Source organism: Spermophilus citellus, assembly GCF_964194105.1.
Source record: "Spermophilus citellus genome assembly, chromosome: 7".
Lineage (NCBI taxonomy): Eukaryota > Metazoa > Chordata > Mammalia > Rodentia > Sciuridae > Spermophilus > Spermophilus citellus.
Window position 1 is genome coordinate 94,436,560 of NC_138188.1, and position 16,198 is coordinate 94,452,757.

General features: G+C 37.1%; 1 protein-coding gene across 1 annotated transcript in view; it reads right to left on the minus strand.

Annotated features, from left to right (window-relative positions):
- Positions 1 to 837: 837 nt before the first annotated feature.
- Positions 838 to 16,198, minus strand: part of GUCA1C (guanylate cyclase activator 1C) — a gene marked incomplete at both ends in the record, with an annotated part of 28,767 nt that continues 13,406 nt past the window's right edge. Inside the window, 3 exons of the mRNA XM_081300741.1 lie at positions 838 to 992; positions 8,182 to 8,269; positions 11,963 to 12,112. Of these exons, the coding sequence (XP_081156867.1) occupies positions 838 to 992; positions 8,182 to 8,269; positions 11,963 to 12,112 (393 nt within the window). The remainder of the gene's footprint in view (positions 993 to 8,181; positions 8,270 to 11,962; positions 12,113 to 16,198) is intronic.

The following is a 16,198-nucleotide window of genomic DNA, read 5'->3' on the forward strand; positions in this document are numbered from 1 at the left end:
TTCATCATTTCATTTTTTGGAAAGGATATAAAAAATGAAATGTCAGAACTATAATGTCAGGACCGTTTCAAATGTCAAGTGCTTGTTGTTGCATAGCCAGGCTGTCTGCTGTTCTGATCAAACCTCCAACTGGCATAATAATTACAGATGATACATCACATTTTCATGCACAACTGGATCCAGATTTATAACAAATCAGATGGAAACTTTCTCACTGCCTGGCCTGAAGTTTTCTGCTTTTCTTGCATAGCTTAAGACTTTTGCTTTGGAGCAAAACATTAATTACTAATTCAAGACAGCATTCAGAGTAAGGAATGAGAAATAGTGCAGAAAAAAAATTCTCAAATAGACCAGAACTCAGTCATTTATAATATACAAATACAACAAGAGCCAAGAGGCAGTGAACACATTTGCCAAATGCATGTTTAATCTTAGGATGCTAAAATGTGGGGATACTTCCCAGACAATGCAGATCTATTTCAAGATACAGATTAATTTTAAGTGTGCAAGGGCATACATACAAGCTCTATTCTGAACTGAAAGGTGAGGTGTGGAGACAGTTCTTCAGTTTAATCATCATCTTGGAATCTGCAGAGAGGGTGCTAATGTACAAACAGAATATCAACAATGCAACTGGTTAGGATCTTCATGGAAGTTTCTACTGGCTTAAAGTAATACTATATTCATAAGCCTATATGAATTATAATAAAGACTGAAACCAACAGTATGCACATAGGGAAGATTTCATTTTTTCTCTACTGGAAGTTTTGTGCTCACTAAACTCTGGCAAGGGATTCTCACAGCGACTTCATTTTCACCTTCCCTAGACCAGCCCTGTCAGGGTGTTTGGAGGAGTCTCTCTCCAGCATCTGGCTGCTTCCCATTGCAGATTATTTTCAGCACATTGGAAAGGTCAAAGCTCTTGGAAACAATCTCCAGGAGATCCCGATCTTTTTCCATGCCATTGATAAATTCTTCTAAAGTCAATTCCCCTGGAAAATAACAAATGAACAATTAACAAGAGGCTTTGTCCGTACCACTCATTGGCACATAGCAATACATTCACCATGGTTGATATTTATTGATATTCTTCTTTTGGTGTCCTTTCACCTCTACGAGACTGTAAGTTCTTTAAGATCTCTATATGAAAAAAGCATTCAATGATGGGATTGCCAGTGAAAATAAAGATGATGAATACAATATACTTTTAGTTTTAGATGAGAATATCAGGAAATGTACCGGATGAAATAAAGGCACACATGTTTTTGCATCTCTACACAATATTGGTTAATTGACCTTGAATCCTGAATACATGACCAACTCATAAGAGCTTTACAAGTTGTAGACTTCTAGGGTCAGGAGGGGATGACGGTTCAACAGGCTGTTTTCAATGTTCTTCTGAGAAATAATTTCAGGGACTGCTCAAAGCTATGAGGAAGTAGAAACATTAATTTTTCCATATATTATTATTGATCAATAGTTCTCTTCTTTTCTGTTTTTTTGATGCCCAGTTGTATCACTTTGACCGGAAGCCTTTGCCTGTGCTGGCCAGCCAGTGCTGTAAATCCATCGCCTTATCCTCCTGGGTACTGGCTACCGTAGTTTTTCAATAGCCTCATCCATGAGATAACTTGTTAACATTTTTTTTGGGGTGGGAGGGGATTCCATGTTGACACAAATCATTTGGATTGGAATTATAATTGTGATCAAAATGAGGGGTGCATGTGTAGTTCTTGATCTCAAGGAGATGGTCCCTGATGGGGTTTATAACTAGGTGAAAGATCAGCCAAGGACAAGTCAGAAGCAGTTCTTAGCCAAAGAAAGGGCACCCCAGACAGAAAGTCAGCAGGAACTGCATCAGAAGTCAAGCTGATGAAGCATTCATGACAGAGTCTGCCCAAAACCCCAGCTCACAGCAGTGAGGAGAACCCCCTGTGTATCACAGGGAAAATATTACACAGAATAAATCAAAGTGAAGTAGAGAAGACTGCAAATAATCAAGAGAGGTAAGGGTGTGGTGGGCCAGTTCCATGTATGTGATAATGATGGAGGCAAGGGACCTAATACAACAGACACTAGTATGGCAGGATGTAAAAAAGTGGATGTGGAACCGATGTGAATCTGCAATCTGTATTTGGGGTAAAAATGGGAGTTCATAATCTGCTTGAATCAAATGTATGAAATATGATATGTCAAGAGCTTTGTAATATTTTGAACAACTAATAATAAAAAAATAAAATAAAATAAAGAAAGAAAGAGAAATTAAATAAATAAATAAGCAAAGTATAACCACCTCTGAAAATGGAAGCCAAGGCTGGTAAATTTCCAACCTCAAACAATTCAAATTTGTGGGGGATCATGGCCAAAAGGAAGTGGTAACAGAGATGGGGTGCTGGCATCTATTCTGACTGCTGGGTTACTAAGCTTGGTTATCGCTGCTGGTGAAGGAAGCAGCTGTGGCTGAAGGTCCTGGGAGAGAGTTGCCATCTCAGCCGAAAAGCAACCGCGGTTACTGACGGGAAATGGGGAAAGACAGAATTCTTCATGGCTGTCTTTTCCCTTTTCTTCGGAACATCTGTGAACTCTACATATTCACTTTTTTTCTGTGTTACCTAACCAATTACAGTAAAAATAAATCCCTTTTGCAGCTTATTAACTGCTACCTACAGTAGCTTAAAATGTTTACCATATCTAAACTACTTCTTTTGAAATTTTCCCATTTTTCCTTCTAGCACTCAACATTAATTCATCAAGCATTTATTAAGACCTAAGTACCATTTCCATTCCACTACCAAATGGTTACAACCACTGCAACCCACTTCAGGGCTATAAACATTGGGTGCTCAGAAAGCATGTGCTGACAAATTACTTTTTTAATCTGTTGTTCTTTCCATTGCTTCCTAATCCTCTTGAATTTGACTATGGTTTATGCCCAAACAAATTAAAAGGATGGTTTCTAGGATGATCCCTAGAGAGGATCACCTGTGAATATCTAGCAGCTTCCACCAAAGAATCTACCAGCAAAGAGCCAAAGCCTGCAAGAGATGTTTGAGCTGAGATCACAGGACTCAGGGGGACCTAAGGTGGCTACTGAGGGTTTATTATCTTGTTTTATATTTAGAGATATGTTTCAATTTTTGTGGGACATAAATTAGAAATTGTACATTTTATATGTATATATATTTTGTAATTATATATATATATATATATATATATATATATATATATATATATATATAGTGTAACTGATACTTACATTATTTAGGCTATTTGTTGTGTTGGTAGAAACAGGTTCTACTAGGAAACCCAAAGTTCAGTAATACAGGTGTTCCTCTCTCACTCACCCCCAATCCAATTTTAGCAGCATCATTAGTAATTGGACAGCTACTCATAGATATTTAATTTAGTTCTAGTTTTGCAATCTGGTTATCTTGTTGCTATTCTGGATCATTCATTTCTTTTCACTAACATCTTAAATAATCTTTTATAATAAAAGAAAACATCACTGTCCCACAAAATAAAATAAAATAAAATAAAATAAAAAGCCAAAATTGATTGTGCATACCCACATTAGCATTTTTGCTCTGAAGAAGTCAGCTTGGTTTTAAAAGAAATCATCTAGTGGAAAGAAAACTGTGTTTCAGTTCTCATTCCTCTTTATCATGATTTCATGAAAAATTGGGCTGGGGTTGAGAAATTAGCAAAGATGGGGTGGGGGTGATTGTGGAGATGAGGATGACCAGGTTTTCCAGGGAGGAAACAGGTGAAGAGTTTCAATGAGATATAAATTTTGTGTTCATCAACAAGGTGACAGACACCTGAGCCATTTAGCAGCCTTTTGTAGAAGGTTCCACCTGCTGCCATTTCTTCTCCGTGGGGAAACTCAGTTTCATCTTGCCTCCTGGGGGTTCTCAGTTTCCCAGTTGGGTTCTGTGGGACCCTGCTGGCTTTTTACAATGTTCCAGCCCAAAGGCACTGATCTTTCTGGTCAGCCGCTCAGTGGAATATCTCCTTTTATGTTCTGTCTCTGTTTTCTTTTATCTCAAATATCTGCTCCATGGTCACCCTCTTTGCCTCTCCTTTTCACTTTATTATGAACCTCTTAGGTCCTCTTTTTTCCTGTACTATTTGGCTCTGTGTTAAACTTTCCTAGGCAATTTTTGCACTTGATGCTGTGACAACATCTGCAAACCTTCCTTCAATCATATCAAGAATAACTAACTCTTGACCAGAGAGTGGGAGAACGTGGACTGTTATCGTTTGGGTAGCAAAACCTGTAGAATCCCTGCTAAAATTATCCTGACTTGTTGTTTTCTGTTTCCATTTTATAATAATATGAATGTTCAGCATCAATTTCCTGTCGTAGTGATTCTGTTCTAGCTCCCCTTCTTGATGCTTTTGTTCATAACATAAAAATAAAACTGATTTGTTAAATTAAAACAATAATATAGACTCATGTAAAAAAATTCAAACATTACAGAAAGGTGTAGTGAAAAAGAATCTCCTTTTGCTTTTCTCTGGTCCTTAGTTCCACTTTCCATAGGTCATTAAATCCTGCTAATCAGGAGTTACATTTTGCATAGGCATACATACATTGATTTCCAAAATATATTTAATTGTCTTTCTTTCTGCAGATAGCACCATATGTTTGTTTCTTCTTTCATTTTTCATTGGATGTCTTCTTTTTATGAGACATTCACTTTGCAGTTACCTAATATGTACCAGGGCAGGGAACATCCAAATAAACAAGAAATTGTTCTTGCTTTCATGAAGCTTCTACCATTTCATTTTTTTTAGAATTATTCCTGTATTACTCTTTACTTAGTCTTTTAATTTTGTCATACTAACTATTATGATACTTATGTAGAATACTTCCTAATTCTTTTTTTTTTTTAAAGAGAGAGTGAGAGAGGAGAGAGAGAGAGAGAATTTTTAATATTTATTTTTTAGTACTCGGCGGACACAACATCTTTGTTGGTATGTGGTGCTGAGGATCGAACCCGGGCCGCACGCATGCAAGGCGAACGCGCTACCGCTTGAGCCACATCCCCAGCCCACTTCCTAATTCTTTTGCATTTTTCTATCAAGAGAGAGAGGAGGTTGATCACTTTTTTTGCAAACAATTTACAATCAAATTGGGATTCTCATGTATGTTCTTGAAAGTTTTGTTGTTGTTGTTGTGTCTTTGTATACTATGATTGTCTTTATCCTTTTCTGTTGTTTGGTTTTTTTTGGTACTGGAGATTTAACCTGGGGACACTTCACCTCTAAGCTATATCTCCATCCCTTTTTATTCTTCATTTGAGTCAGGGTCTCACTAAGTTGCTGAGGGCCTCACTAAATTGCTGAGACTAACTTCTAACATGACCCTCCTGCCTCAGCCTCCTAAATTGCTGGGATTACAGGCATGTGCCATTGTGCCCGGCATGATTATCTCTATCTTTGGCTTCAATATTCATTAGATGACCAGATACCAATGATGTGCTTTGCCTTTTATTTTGAGAGATCAAAAATATGTATGCATATAGTCAATAATGCCCTGATACACTTAACTGAACATCTACATTTCTACCAATACTGATGTTTTGATAATAATGGCATAAGCAATTAAAATTTATATTGAGGTATATATACTTATTATGCAAATGTGAAGAGTCTCCTTTGTAATAACTCCTCCTTTTATGTCAATGAAATGTTTTATGTTTGTCTTCTCTGTCAAATACTGGCCCAATCCTTTTACTTTTATGACTTTTTCTTTTTTGTCCTCTGTTATACTGGGCTTTGTCCAACACTAGAATTTTTAACATCTTTTGCTTGACACATGACATGATCCATCTGTCTTGATGAGATGATGGAAAAGCCTCTGGTAATTTTTCGTATAAAAGCAAATTTTAGCCAGGCACGGTGGCACATTCCTGTAATCCCAGTGATTCCAGAGGCTGAGGCAAGAGAATTGCAATTTCGAGGTCAGCCTCAGCAATGTAGTGAGGCCTTGCATAACTTAGCAAGACACTGTCTTAAAATAAAAAATAAAAAAGGGCTAGGGATGTAGCTCAATGGTTAAGTGCCATGGGTTCAATCCCTGGTATAAAAAAACAAAACAAAACAAAAAACCCAGCAAATTTTGTCAATTTTAACTTTGTATATGCATTTGCTGAGAATCAGTAACTCATTGTTATTCTAAATTATGTTTTTGTTTATGTGTATTTTTTTTCTTTACCTAAAATATAACTTTCTGTCAGAGAAAACAATTAGTGTATACAGTTTTGTAAATTATTCTAGAAACCATACTGTACTGGCTCTTTTCTGTCATTGACAAATTCTTCCAGCTCGCAGAGCCCGTTTCTGTAAGCTCAGCTATAGCCTGAACACAGCTTCTCTCTTCTGGATTCACATCTCATTTTGACCCAGCCCTTTCTATTTCAAGACCCATTTTAACCACATTTCCCACTGTATTGGTTCCTTACATTTGCCTCTGTGGAATCACTCTAGTTAGTAAAGAAAGGGTCCTGCATCCTTCTTTTGCTGCCTGGAACACATTGTCTGTGTCCTCCAACTATTAGAAAGTTCATTTTTTTCCCCTGTACACCCAAGTCCTCCTACTTCTCCAAGGGAGGTGGCTTTTCTATTCCCTGACTCCAGGCACCAGAAGCAGTACTCATGGATGTTATCTATCTGCTTGCCTTGTCTTTTAGAAATTCACTGTAAAAGGTCTTAAACATTCACGAGGTCCTGCATACCTCCAAGTACTCATCCTTCTGTACCAATGTTGTTAGCCCTGGCCTGAAAAGCTTTTTCCTCTGGGCTTGATTTCCGCCATCCTGCAGCACCTCTTAGATTAAATTTAAAATGAAATAGAACAAAACTGACAGCATGTCTCTTGTTTGATGGCTTCCATCAAACAAATTTGGTTGCAAATTTCAAATAAGATTTCATTGGCCTTGTCAAACCCTCCTCTCTCCATTTCCCTGATCTGTTTCCAGCCTCCCTCAGACTCCTTATCTCCTCTGAGTAGGCTGACTCTATTTCTTGCAAGCTTTCACATGCAAGGGCTTATTTTATTCTTTGACCTCAATGTTCTAAGAGAATATACTGACTTGAGACTGGTGAGAGGCAGATCTAGGATTTGGCCCTTGGATGAAGAGCAAGACTGTTACTATTGATGTAACTCCAAATTGTTTTCTCATAACTCTATTCATGTCCCATCGCTAGATTCTTTCTCACTGGTGGCTTTCTTTGAACTTCTTCCCAGCCTCCTCACCAGCCACGCAGAGCCACCACCTTTGACTATACAAATGCCAGTCAACTTAGGAACATTGGCCTCTACTGCCCTCTTGTGTCCACTGGAAGAAGTGACCTATAGTGGGCAGGCTGATTCCATGGAAGGATTCCTTTGGAAGGATGACAACATGACTGGAATCTTCATGCCTCTTTTTCTCTTTCTGATTGCTTTATATTTTCACACTGACAAATTTTTTGATTTTCAAGAACCATTCCTAGATTTCTGCCTCAATCTCAAGTCAAATGTTCACCTACCCGTTTACTGAGATCAAATCCACTAAGGATAGGCATTCTCTGGTCTCTTGGAATGTCTGTCTTCTCTCTCTACCCCTGCCTCTAAAAAGAAAGGCACTGCTAACGAGGAATGCAGATTTCAGGAAAGAAAGAGAAAATGGAGAAATGAGCAGAAAGAGCATAAATGTGAAAGGACAGAAAAGGCAGATATGAAGACAACTATGGATAATCCACCAGAAAAGTATAGTCAAAGGAAAGGAAAAAGTCAGATTGTCGAAACTCTAGTTAAAGGAAGGCTTCCTACAGTGGGACATCGTGAGTTTATTTGTAAATTTTTTTTGGAACATCTCCACTAGGGAGGTAATAATTAATAAAGCATGACCTGGAGTAAACAGAAGGCAAATCATCCCATATTATCCCAAGTCCATTCTGTTATCCTGTTTATAGACCCCAAAGTGTCAAGCAGCACACATTGAATACAAATATGGTGAACAATATTTGCTTGTTTGAATTGTACTGACGGGAGAACACTGGACCCACCAAGTTATGAAACCCAGGGCACAAGTGGGGTTCTCTCAGGAGTTTCCTGCTTTTTCTATATGACACCTCCATTCCCTATCTTCTATTTTGTAAGAAAAATGGGTCAGAGGAGAGTAGCCCCCTTACCATCATTGTTTATATCTGCCTTTTGAAGCACAAAGTTGACGAATTCCTCAGGATTCATAGTATGTTGGCCATTGAGGGCTTGTACAGCCTGCAAAAAGACATTAAATCAGAGAATTCAACTTTGCTGGAAGCACATATACTTTTTTGTAACATTTCTTCCCCAGTGTGACAGGATTTGAGGATGTGTTAATGTAAGTTTTGCTATCCAACCTGTTTCAGTTGCTTAAAATAAATAAAGATAAAAGATTGCATGTCAGTTCTAGGTAATGGGGCTTGGAAATTAAATTAACCGAAGAAAGTCTGATTTTTTTTTTAATTTCACCCAGCATAAAGGGATCCATTCAAAAGATGCAAAAAAACCCTTGGAGAAAATAATGTAGTGGTCACGCTTATGAGAATTCTGAAAAGAGGTATTGTTCTCAATTTGGATCGATTTACTTGGATCTTACAGATGAACATAAGTGTATGAACAGAACTCTGCCAGTATGTCGGGCTTCCTCTCCGGCTTCTGCCATTGGCATTCTGGGTCTTTGTGCCCCTTTTGAAGGATGATGGACTGGAAAGATAGATATATATGCCTTAGGAGAATGCTGAATTTTTCTCACGTTCTACCAGCACCTTTTCATCATAAAAGTTGTCAGGAGACCCAGAGCAAATGACATTTTCCAGCCTTCCTAGAAGGAAGATTTAGTCCCTCCCTAAAGGCAACTAAATTAAATGACCCAGATTTGACATAGAAATTCATGATAAAAGAGGATTAGGCATCTGGAGATTTGGACATAACTATCTTGATTGAGCATGAAGGAATCTTTAGAAAATTTGCTGGCAACATATTTCACTTAGAGGTCACCATCTTAAATATGACTGTCTCTCTTGCTGCTTTCCAAGCGCTACTAATGTTGATTCCAAAATTAATAATTATAAACCATGCTAAAGCACCACTCTTGGCCTTAGTGAGTCCAGGTCTCACTGACTTCACAGTTAAACACAGGACAAAACTTAAAAGTGACCATTACATACATGTAGTATCAAATTGGCTAAATACAACTTTGGTTTCTCAGTGTTCAGGGCATAGACCCCCCCAAAGCCTAGAAAACTTGGCTAAGTGTCTAGTATCCCCACCTCTAGAAGCAATAGTAGAGTATTATAACAGTTATAATAAGGATTGTGAAATCTTGACTCATCCATTACTCATTTCCAGATAACCTAAGCAAGAGTGAAATACTGATTGGGAGGTTGACAAGGCCCAAGGGGATATTTCTGGAAGGAGCTGTCATCTTGCTGTTTTTTTTTTTTTTCCTTTTCTCATAGGAGAAGCAGAGTAGGGGATGGACAAGGAGACAGGGTTTTCTTTGTTCTTGTCCTTCTCCATTAGCATCTCTACTCTTTCTCCTCTGCTAATCAGTCTCTGAGCAGGAGGAAGTAGGAGAGAAGGGAAATAGGAGCATTATTACTTGGTAGGTACTATCATGGCTGGCTAGCTTCAGTGCTGTCTGGAACCATCAGGTGTTTTAAGTTTGCTCTTTCTCTGAGATACTCCCCCATCCGTTATTGAGACTTTCTTCTGCAATTCCCTAGACATGAATCATGCATCTTGTTTCCAGCCGATCCCTTTCCAGGGCAGTTTCTCAACCTCCACACCACTGACATTTTGGAACAGATCATTCTTCCTTGTGAGGGGTTGTTCTGTGCATTATCGAATGTTTAGCAGCATCCCTGGTCTCTAACCAATAGATGGCAATTCAACACCCTGTCCCTGACTCTCCCATGAACCAAAATGTCTCCAGACATTGCTAACTGTCCTCTGGGTGGGAATTCTCCTGGGTGAGAGCCTCTGCTCTAGGTTTACTCTGGCTCTGGTGTCCAGAGTCTCCCTTACTTCTCCTGGTGGCCCATTTGGACAGAATCTAACAAAACTCTGCCAGCCTCCTCTTCCAGAGATCTACACAGGATCTATGGAAAACATTCAGGCATTCTTTGTTCCAACAAATTCTATGAATGCAGATGATTCCATTTTAAACTGCTTCCCTCTCCTTTGCCCTCATGGTCTGCATCTTTAGACTTCTCACGCAGGACTCAAAGATGAGACATCATGTTTCCCAGTGGCAGCCACATCTCAATTGTTTCTCTTGTTACTGACTTCAGGGGTCCCACTTGGTAACTCCTCTCAAAATTCCTTCTCAAAAACCCTTCTCTCAACTGTTTCATGCCCTGGAAGTAAGATTAAGATGTAAGAAGCTCTTTTGTAAATTCTAAATGTGCTCTAGTGCAGTACTTCCTCCACTCTCTTGACGTCTGGCTGAACTCCACTTTAACATCCTTATTGTATGTAGGGAAAGCTTAGGTTATACAATATTATTATTATTATTTCCCCTGTTATTTTTTCCAGTTGCTACTGATAGAAAGAATGTTCTTAGGCCACTTTTTAAATAAGTATATGTTCTTAGGTACACTAATTTATTTAAGCATGTTCCCTTATAAATTTTTATTATCCTATTCTTTTTATTCTTTATGATTGCTTTTTCTGATGAAAAGTACGTAATACTGACTCTAAATTAAGGGTGATTTTTAGCTGCTTGATGCAGACAATCACATTTCCAGGAAATTTGTTCTGAGTAATGCTTTGGTGGCGTTCCCTAAGATTTTTATGCTTTGTTTACATCTTAATTGTTTGTAGAATAACCTAGGGTATATTCATTTAAAAGTATATTTTTAAATTTATGTGAGATTAGACTCCATTGAATACTTTAAATTCCCGATTTTGTGGTGCAACATGAAAGATAAATGCAGAATTTCTGAATTTTTATGATTAGAGAGTGTAATTGCAAAGTGCATCAGTACTTTTTTTTTTTTTTTTTTTTTTTTTTGCTGTTGTTGGCAAATGAACTCTGTGAGACTGAAGCAGTAACAATGCCAGTATTGAATTCTTTTCATGTTGGCTAACTCTACATTTTCTCACTTAGCTTTACATTTTTATCCGCTTTATCCATTTGTTAAGATGTTTGATTGTAATTATAGTTTTACACACTTATTTTTTTCTAGCATTTTTGCTGATATTTCTCCTGCATGCTTTGTTTATAACTTAGCTCCATTGTCTATAAAAGAGTGAATTTGGACCAGATTATCTCTAAGACATCTGACTATACTTAACTCTCTTTCATGCCATGTTACAAGACAGTGTATCGCCTTAATAGTGTTTATTGAACCTCTTATTTACATTTGGGTACAGTGTCCTGCTTAATTACTTTTTGCTCTTGGATCCTTTTTATTTCATACCATTAAAATGACTACCCCCTACTCTACTGGGGGCAGTGTTGGGAGGGTGAATTATAAAGGCACTCATTGAACTTTAGTGTTGGAAAGGATCTGAGATCCCTGATTTAGCTCTTAGAAATATATTGGTTCATTTCCAGAAAGATTAGCCCTTATGTACTTCAATCTTAGTTCATGTATCTTGCTATATATTTATAAACCATCTTGTATTTTAACTGATCCTTGCAAGACTTTCTGCACTGAGGCAGAGAAAAAATACCAGTTGCTTTAGAAATTTGTTTTTTTTATATTTATTTCCTTTTTCATCCCAATGCTCTGCAAAATTTTGTGAACTTCAGAGTGGACTGCATCAAGAAAAAAAATATTAATTTGCAGTTGCACATTCAGTTACCAAAAGGAAAAGTGAGACTCACATTGCTTCAGCAATTCAACATGTCAATCCCAAGAATATCTAACTACATGGGAAGCTGTCACCTGTTCTTGCAAAGGATACTTCACTACCACTTACCACAAAGATGTTCCGTAGCTCCTTTTTGTCAATAGAACCATTTCCATCAGAATCACACATCTTAAAATACCATTTTAATTTTTGCTCAATTTTTCCTTGTACCATTAGATTTACCGCAGCAATAAACTCTACAAAGTCGATATATCCATCCTATGGAAAGAAAGGTAGAAAGGGAAATAAGTATTTAAGAAGAACAATTGTTTTTTTACTTGATAAGTCATCATTCATGAGCAGGACCTTTAGAACAAGTTGATACAACCCAACATATTTCAGCATAAATTTTTCCCTAGTATTTTGTTAAAAAATAATAGATAACCTACCATTTATAGAAATAAGTACTTTAATTTTATGGTTAAATGCCTTAAATCTGCATTATTGTCAGAGTAGTTTTGGGTTCACGGCAAAATTCAACAGAAGGTGCACAGATTTCCTATGTGTCCCCTATCCCTACACATGCACAACTTTCCCCATTATTGACACCTCCTACAAGAGTGGGGCAGTTTTTTCAACTGATGAATCTACACCAGCACACCTTTTTTTATCCAAAGCTCACAGTACATTAGAGTTTACTCTTAGTGTTATAAATTCTCTGGGTTTGGACAAATGAATAATGAGGTATTCCCATGATTATGGCATCATATATAGTAGTTTACTGCCCTGAAAATCCTCTGTGCTCTGCTGATTCTGATTTCCTTAACCTCTGGTAACCAGTGATCATTTTATTGTCTCCATAGTTTTGCTTTGTCCAGAATGTCATAAGGTTGAAATCATACAGTGCATAGTCACTTCAGATTAACCTCTTCACTTAATAATATGCATTTAAATTTCTTCCATGTATTTTCATGGTTTAATAGCTCATGTCTTTTCAGCACTGAATAATATTCCATTATCTGGATATACCCTTGGTTTATTGTTTCGCCTACTGACATCTTGATTGCTTCTACATTGGCAATTATGCATAAAGTTGCTAAAATATTCAAGTGCAGATTTTTGTGTGCATATATGTGTTCATCTCCACTTGGTAAATATCAAGGTATTTGGTAGTATAGTAAGGGTTTGTTCAGTTTTTTAAGAAACCACCAACTCAAAGGTGGCTCTTAATTTTGTTTTCCAACAACAATAAATGAGAGTTCCTGTTGCTCCACATCTTCACCAGCTTGGTGTTTTCAGAGTCCTGGATTCTGGCCATTCTAAAGGCATGTAATGGCATCACCTTGTTTTAATTTCCAATTCCTTAGTAACATATGATATTCAGCATCTTTCCATGTTTATTTGCCACCCATGTATCTTCTTTAGTGAGTTCTTTGGTCCATTTCTTAATCAGGTTTTTGTTTTCTTTATGGCTAAGTTAGGAGAGTTCTTTGTGTATTTTGGATAATTGTTCTTTATCAGCGAGATCTTTGACAAATATTTTCTCCCAGTCTGTATCTTATCTTTTCATTCTCTTGACAGTGTCTTTTGCAGATCAGAAAATTTTCCTTTTAATGAACTCCAACTTATTCTTTCATTCATGGATCACACCTTTGGTGTTGTTTTTTAAAAGCCATCACCACATTCAAGATCATCTCGATTTTCTTCTGTTTTCTCTGTGAGTTTTAGAGCTTTGCATTTTGTATTGAAGTGTGTGATTCATTTTGAGTTAATTTTTATGAAGGTTATAAGGTCTTTGTCTTGATTATTTTCAACCATTTGTTGACAAGATTGTCTTTTCTCACAGTGACTTGCCTTTGTTCCTTGTCAAATATTAGCTGGACATATTCATGTGGATCTATTTCTGGGCTTTCTATTCTGTTATACTGATTTATTTGTCTACTCTCTTGACAACACTACACTGTCTTAATTGATACAGCTTATAATATATCTTGAGGTCAGGTAGTGTCAGTCCTCCAATTTTACTCCTCTCCTTCAATATTGTGTTGGCTCTTCTGGGTCTTGCCCCTGCAGATAAATTCTATAATCAGTTTGTCAATATCCACAAAATAACTTGCCAAGATTTTGATTGGTTTGCATTGAATCATTAGATCAAGTTGAGAAAATGAACATCTCAACCATAGTGAGTCTACCTATTCACGAATATGGAGTATTTCTCCATTTATTAATTATCTGAATTATTTTACCAGAGATTTGTAGTTTCCCTCATATAGACCTTGTACTTATTTTCTTATATTCTTTGGTTCTACTGTAAAAGGCACTGTGTTTTGGATTTCACATACCCCATGATGATTGCTGGTATATTGGAAAATGATTTACTTTTGTACAGTAACTTTATTTCCTACAATAGTGATATACTCCTTCATTAACTGCAGGAGGTTTTTCTATCAGTTCTTTTGCATTTTATATATAGACAATTATGTCATTTGCAAACAGAGACAGTATTATTCCTTTCCAATCTGTTTATCTTTTATTTCTTTTTCTTGTCTCATTGCATTATCGAGAACTGCCATATGATGTTGAAGAGTAGTGAGAATAGACATCCTTGCCATGTTCCTGATATTATTGGGAGAAATTCTGGTTTCTCATCATGAAGTTTCATGCTTGCTGTTGGGTTTTTGTAGATATTCTTTACCAAGAGGAGATGTAGTGCCTTTAAAAAAATGTTTACTTCTTATGCCAATGAAATTTTGAAATATTGTGACAGAAGGCTGAATCCTTACTCCTGAGCCCTTTTCAGGAGTATCTTCTGAGTGTCTGCAGATTGGGTCCTCTCCTCAGAGAATTTTTAATAGAAGGAAAACATATCTAACAAATAAATTCTGTATACCTTTTTATAGAAACTGGTTGATATTTTTGGGCAGATAAGCTTTAGTCTAGGAAAATTTCTTTAAATGCATAATTTAAAACATGAATCACAATTTATGAGTCTGTTTTTCTATAAATATTATGCTCTATTAGTCAATTCTGGAAAAGATTATTTAAGGATTACCAGCTTACCCTTGTTTTAAACTGATAAAGAACATTTTCAGTTGAAACAGAGATAGTCTATGTCACTCTTAAGAATCATAATTTTCAAATCCTGCACTCAAAAATGCTGAACTACCTTAAGAAAGGTATACATCTCTGAGGTATATTTAACATGACATCTTATATCCAAATTTGGCAGGACAGGACAGTTACTTTTTTGGAAACGAGACTGGAGATTTAGAGGAAATAAATAGGGTAGACAGTAACCAACTGTGGATTAATCTGCTCCCAGCCCTTTCTTCTGGCCTTTGGATCTGACCATTTAGTACAGCTCTTCTCTGGGCAGTTACTGGATGAGTTTACCAAGGGTCACAGGAGCATCCTTTCTGTAAACCTGGCTTATTAATAAAGTCATTTTCCAGATTTTCCATAAAAAATTTATTTGATGATGGTTTGTTTCACTTTATGAGTTCCATCTCAGTGATCACAGCTTCTGGTGTCACCTGCATGATGAATGGCAATAGGCTAGATTGAGCATTGTTGCCTGTAGAACATTTGTTGTTTTATTATCAGGCACAATGCCTGTGTGCCCATAACACCTTCCAATCCAGGCTCCATAGCTCTGGGCAAACCCTACCAGGACATGAGCATAAGTACTTTCCACTGAACCGTTTTTAAACAGGCAGCCTGGATAATCTAAACTCAGAGCTGATTTGGGGTGAGGGAACCTTTCCTTTTAGACCAGGACATTCTCTTTAAAAAACTTCTGGAAGCAAATCTTTCCATTTTCCTTTCAATATTCTTTTATGCAGCAGGATAAATTAATCCTCATGATCCACAGCCAACTCTTCTTTCCAACTATCCCTCTATTAATATTTTGTAGAAATGTGCACTACTCTGATAAATAGCTTTTGTTAATTTTGGAGGGTTTTAGGTGAATGTTTATGTGTAAATCAGAGGAAAAAATGATTATTGTCTTAAGATATCTGTAGATTTCAAGGGCAGGAGATGGAGATAATTATTAAAGAAAAGGTGAAGAGGTTTTCCTACAAGTGTGACTGGAAAGAATGCAGGGAGAATGCCCAATGGCTTTTTGGGGGGTAACCCAAGGGAACGCTCTGAACCTCATATTTCCATAGCTGAGCTACAGAAGCTCCTGTGGCACACCACAGAACTGTCTAGAGATGTCTGGTTCTTGTGGCCTGAGCCGAGGTGGAATCCATAAATTCCTGGCATCAGAATCCTATGAATGGTAATGAAACACACAGATTCCTAGATTTCCTACCCCATCTCTAAAACAAAAACAGACCAAAAAAAAAAAAAAAAAAAAGACAC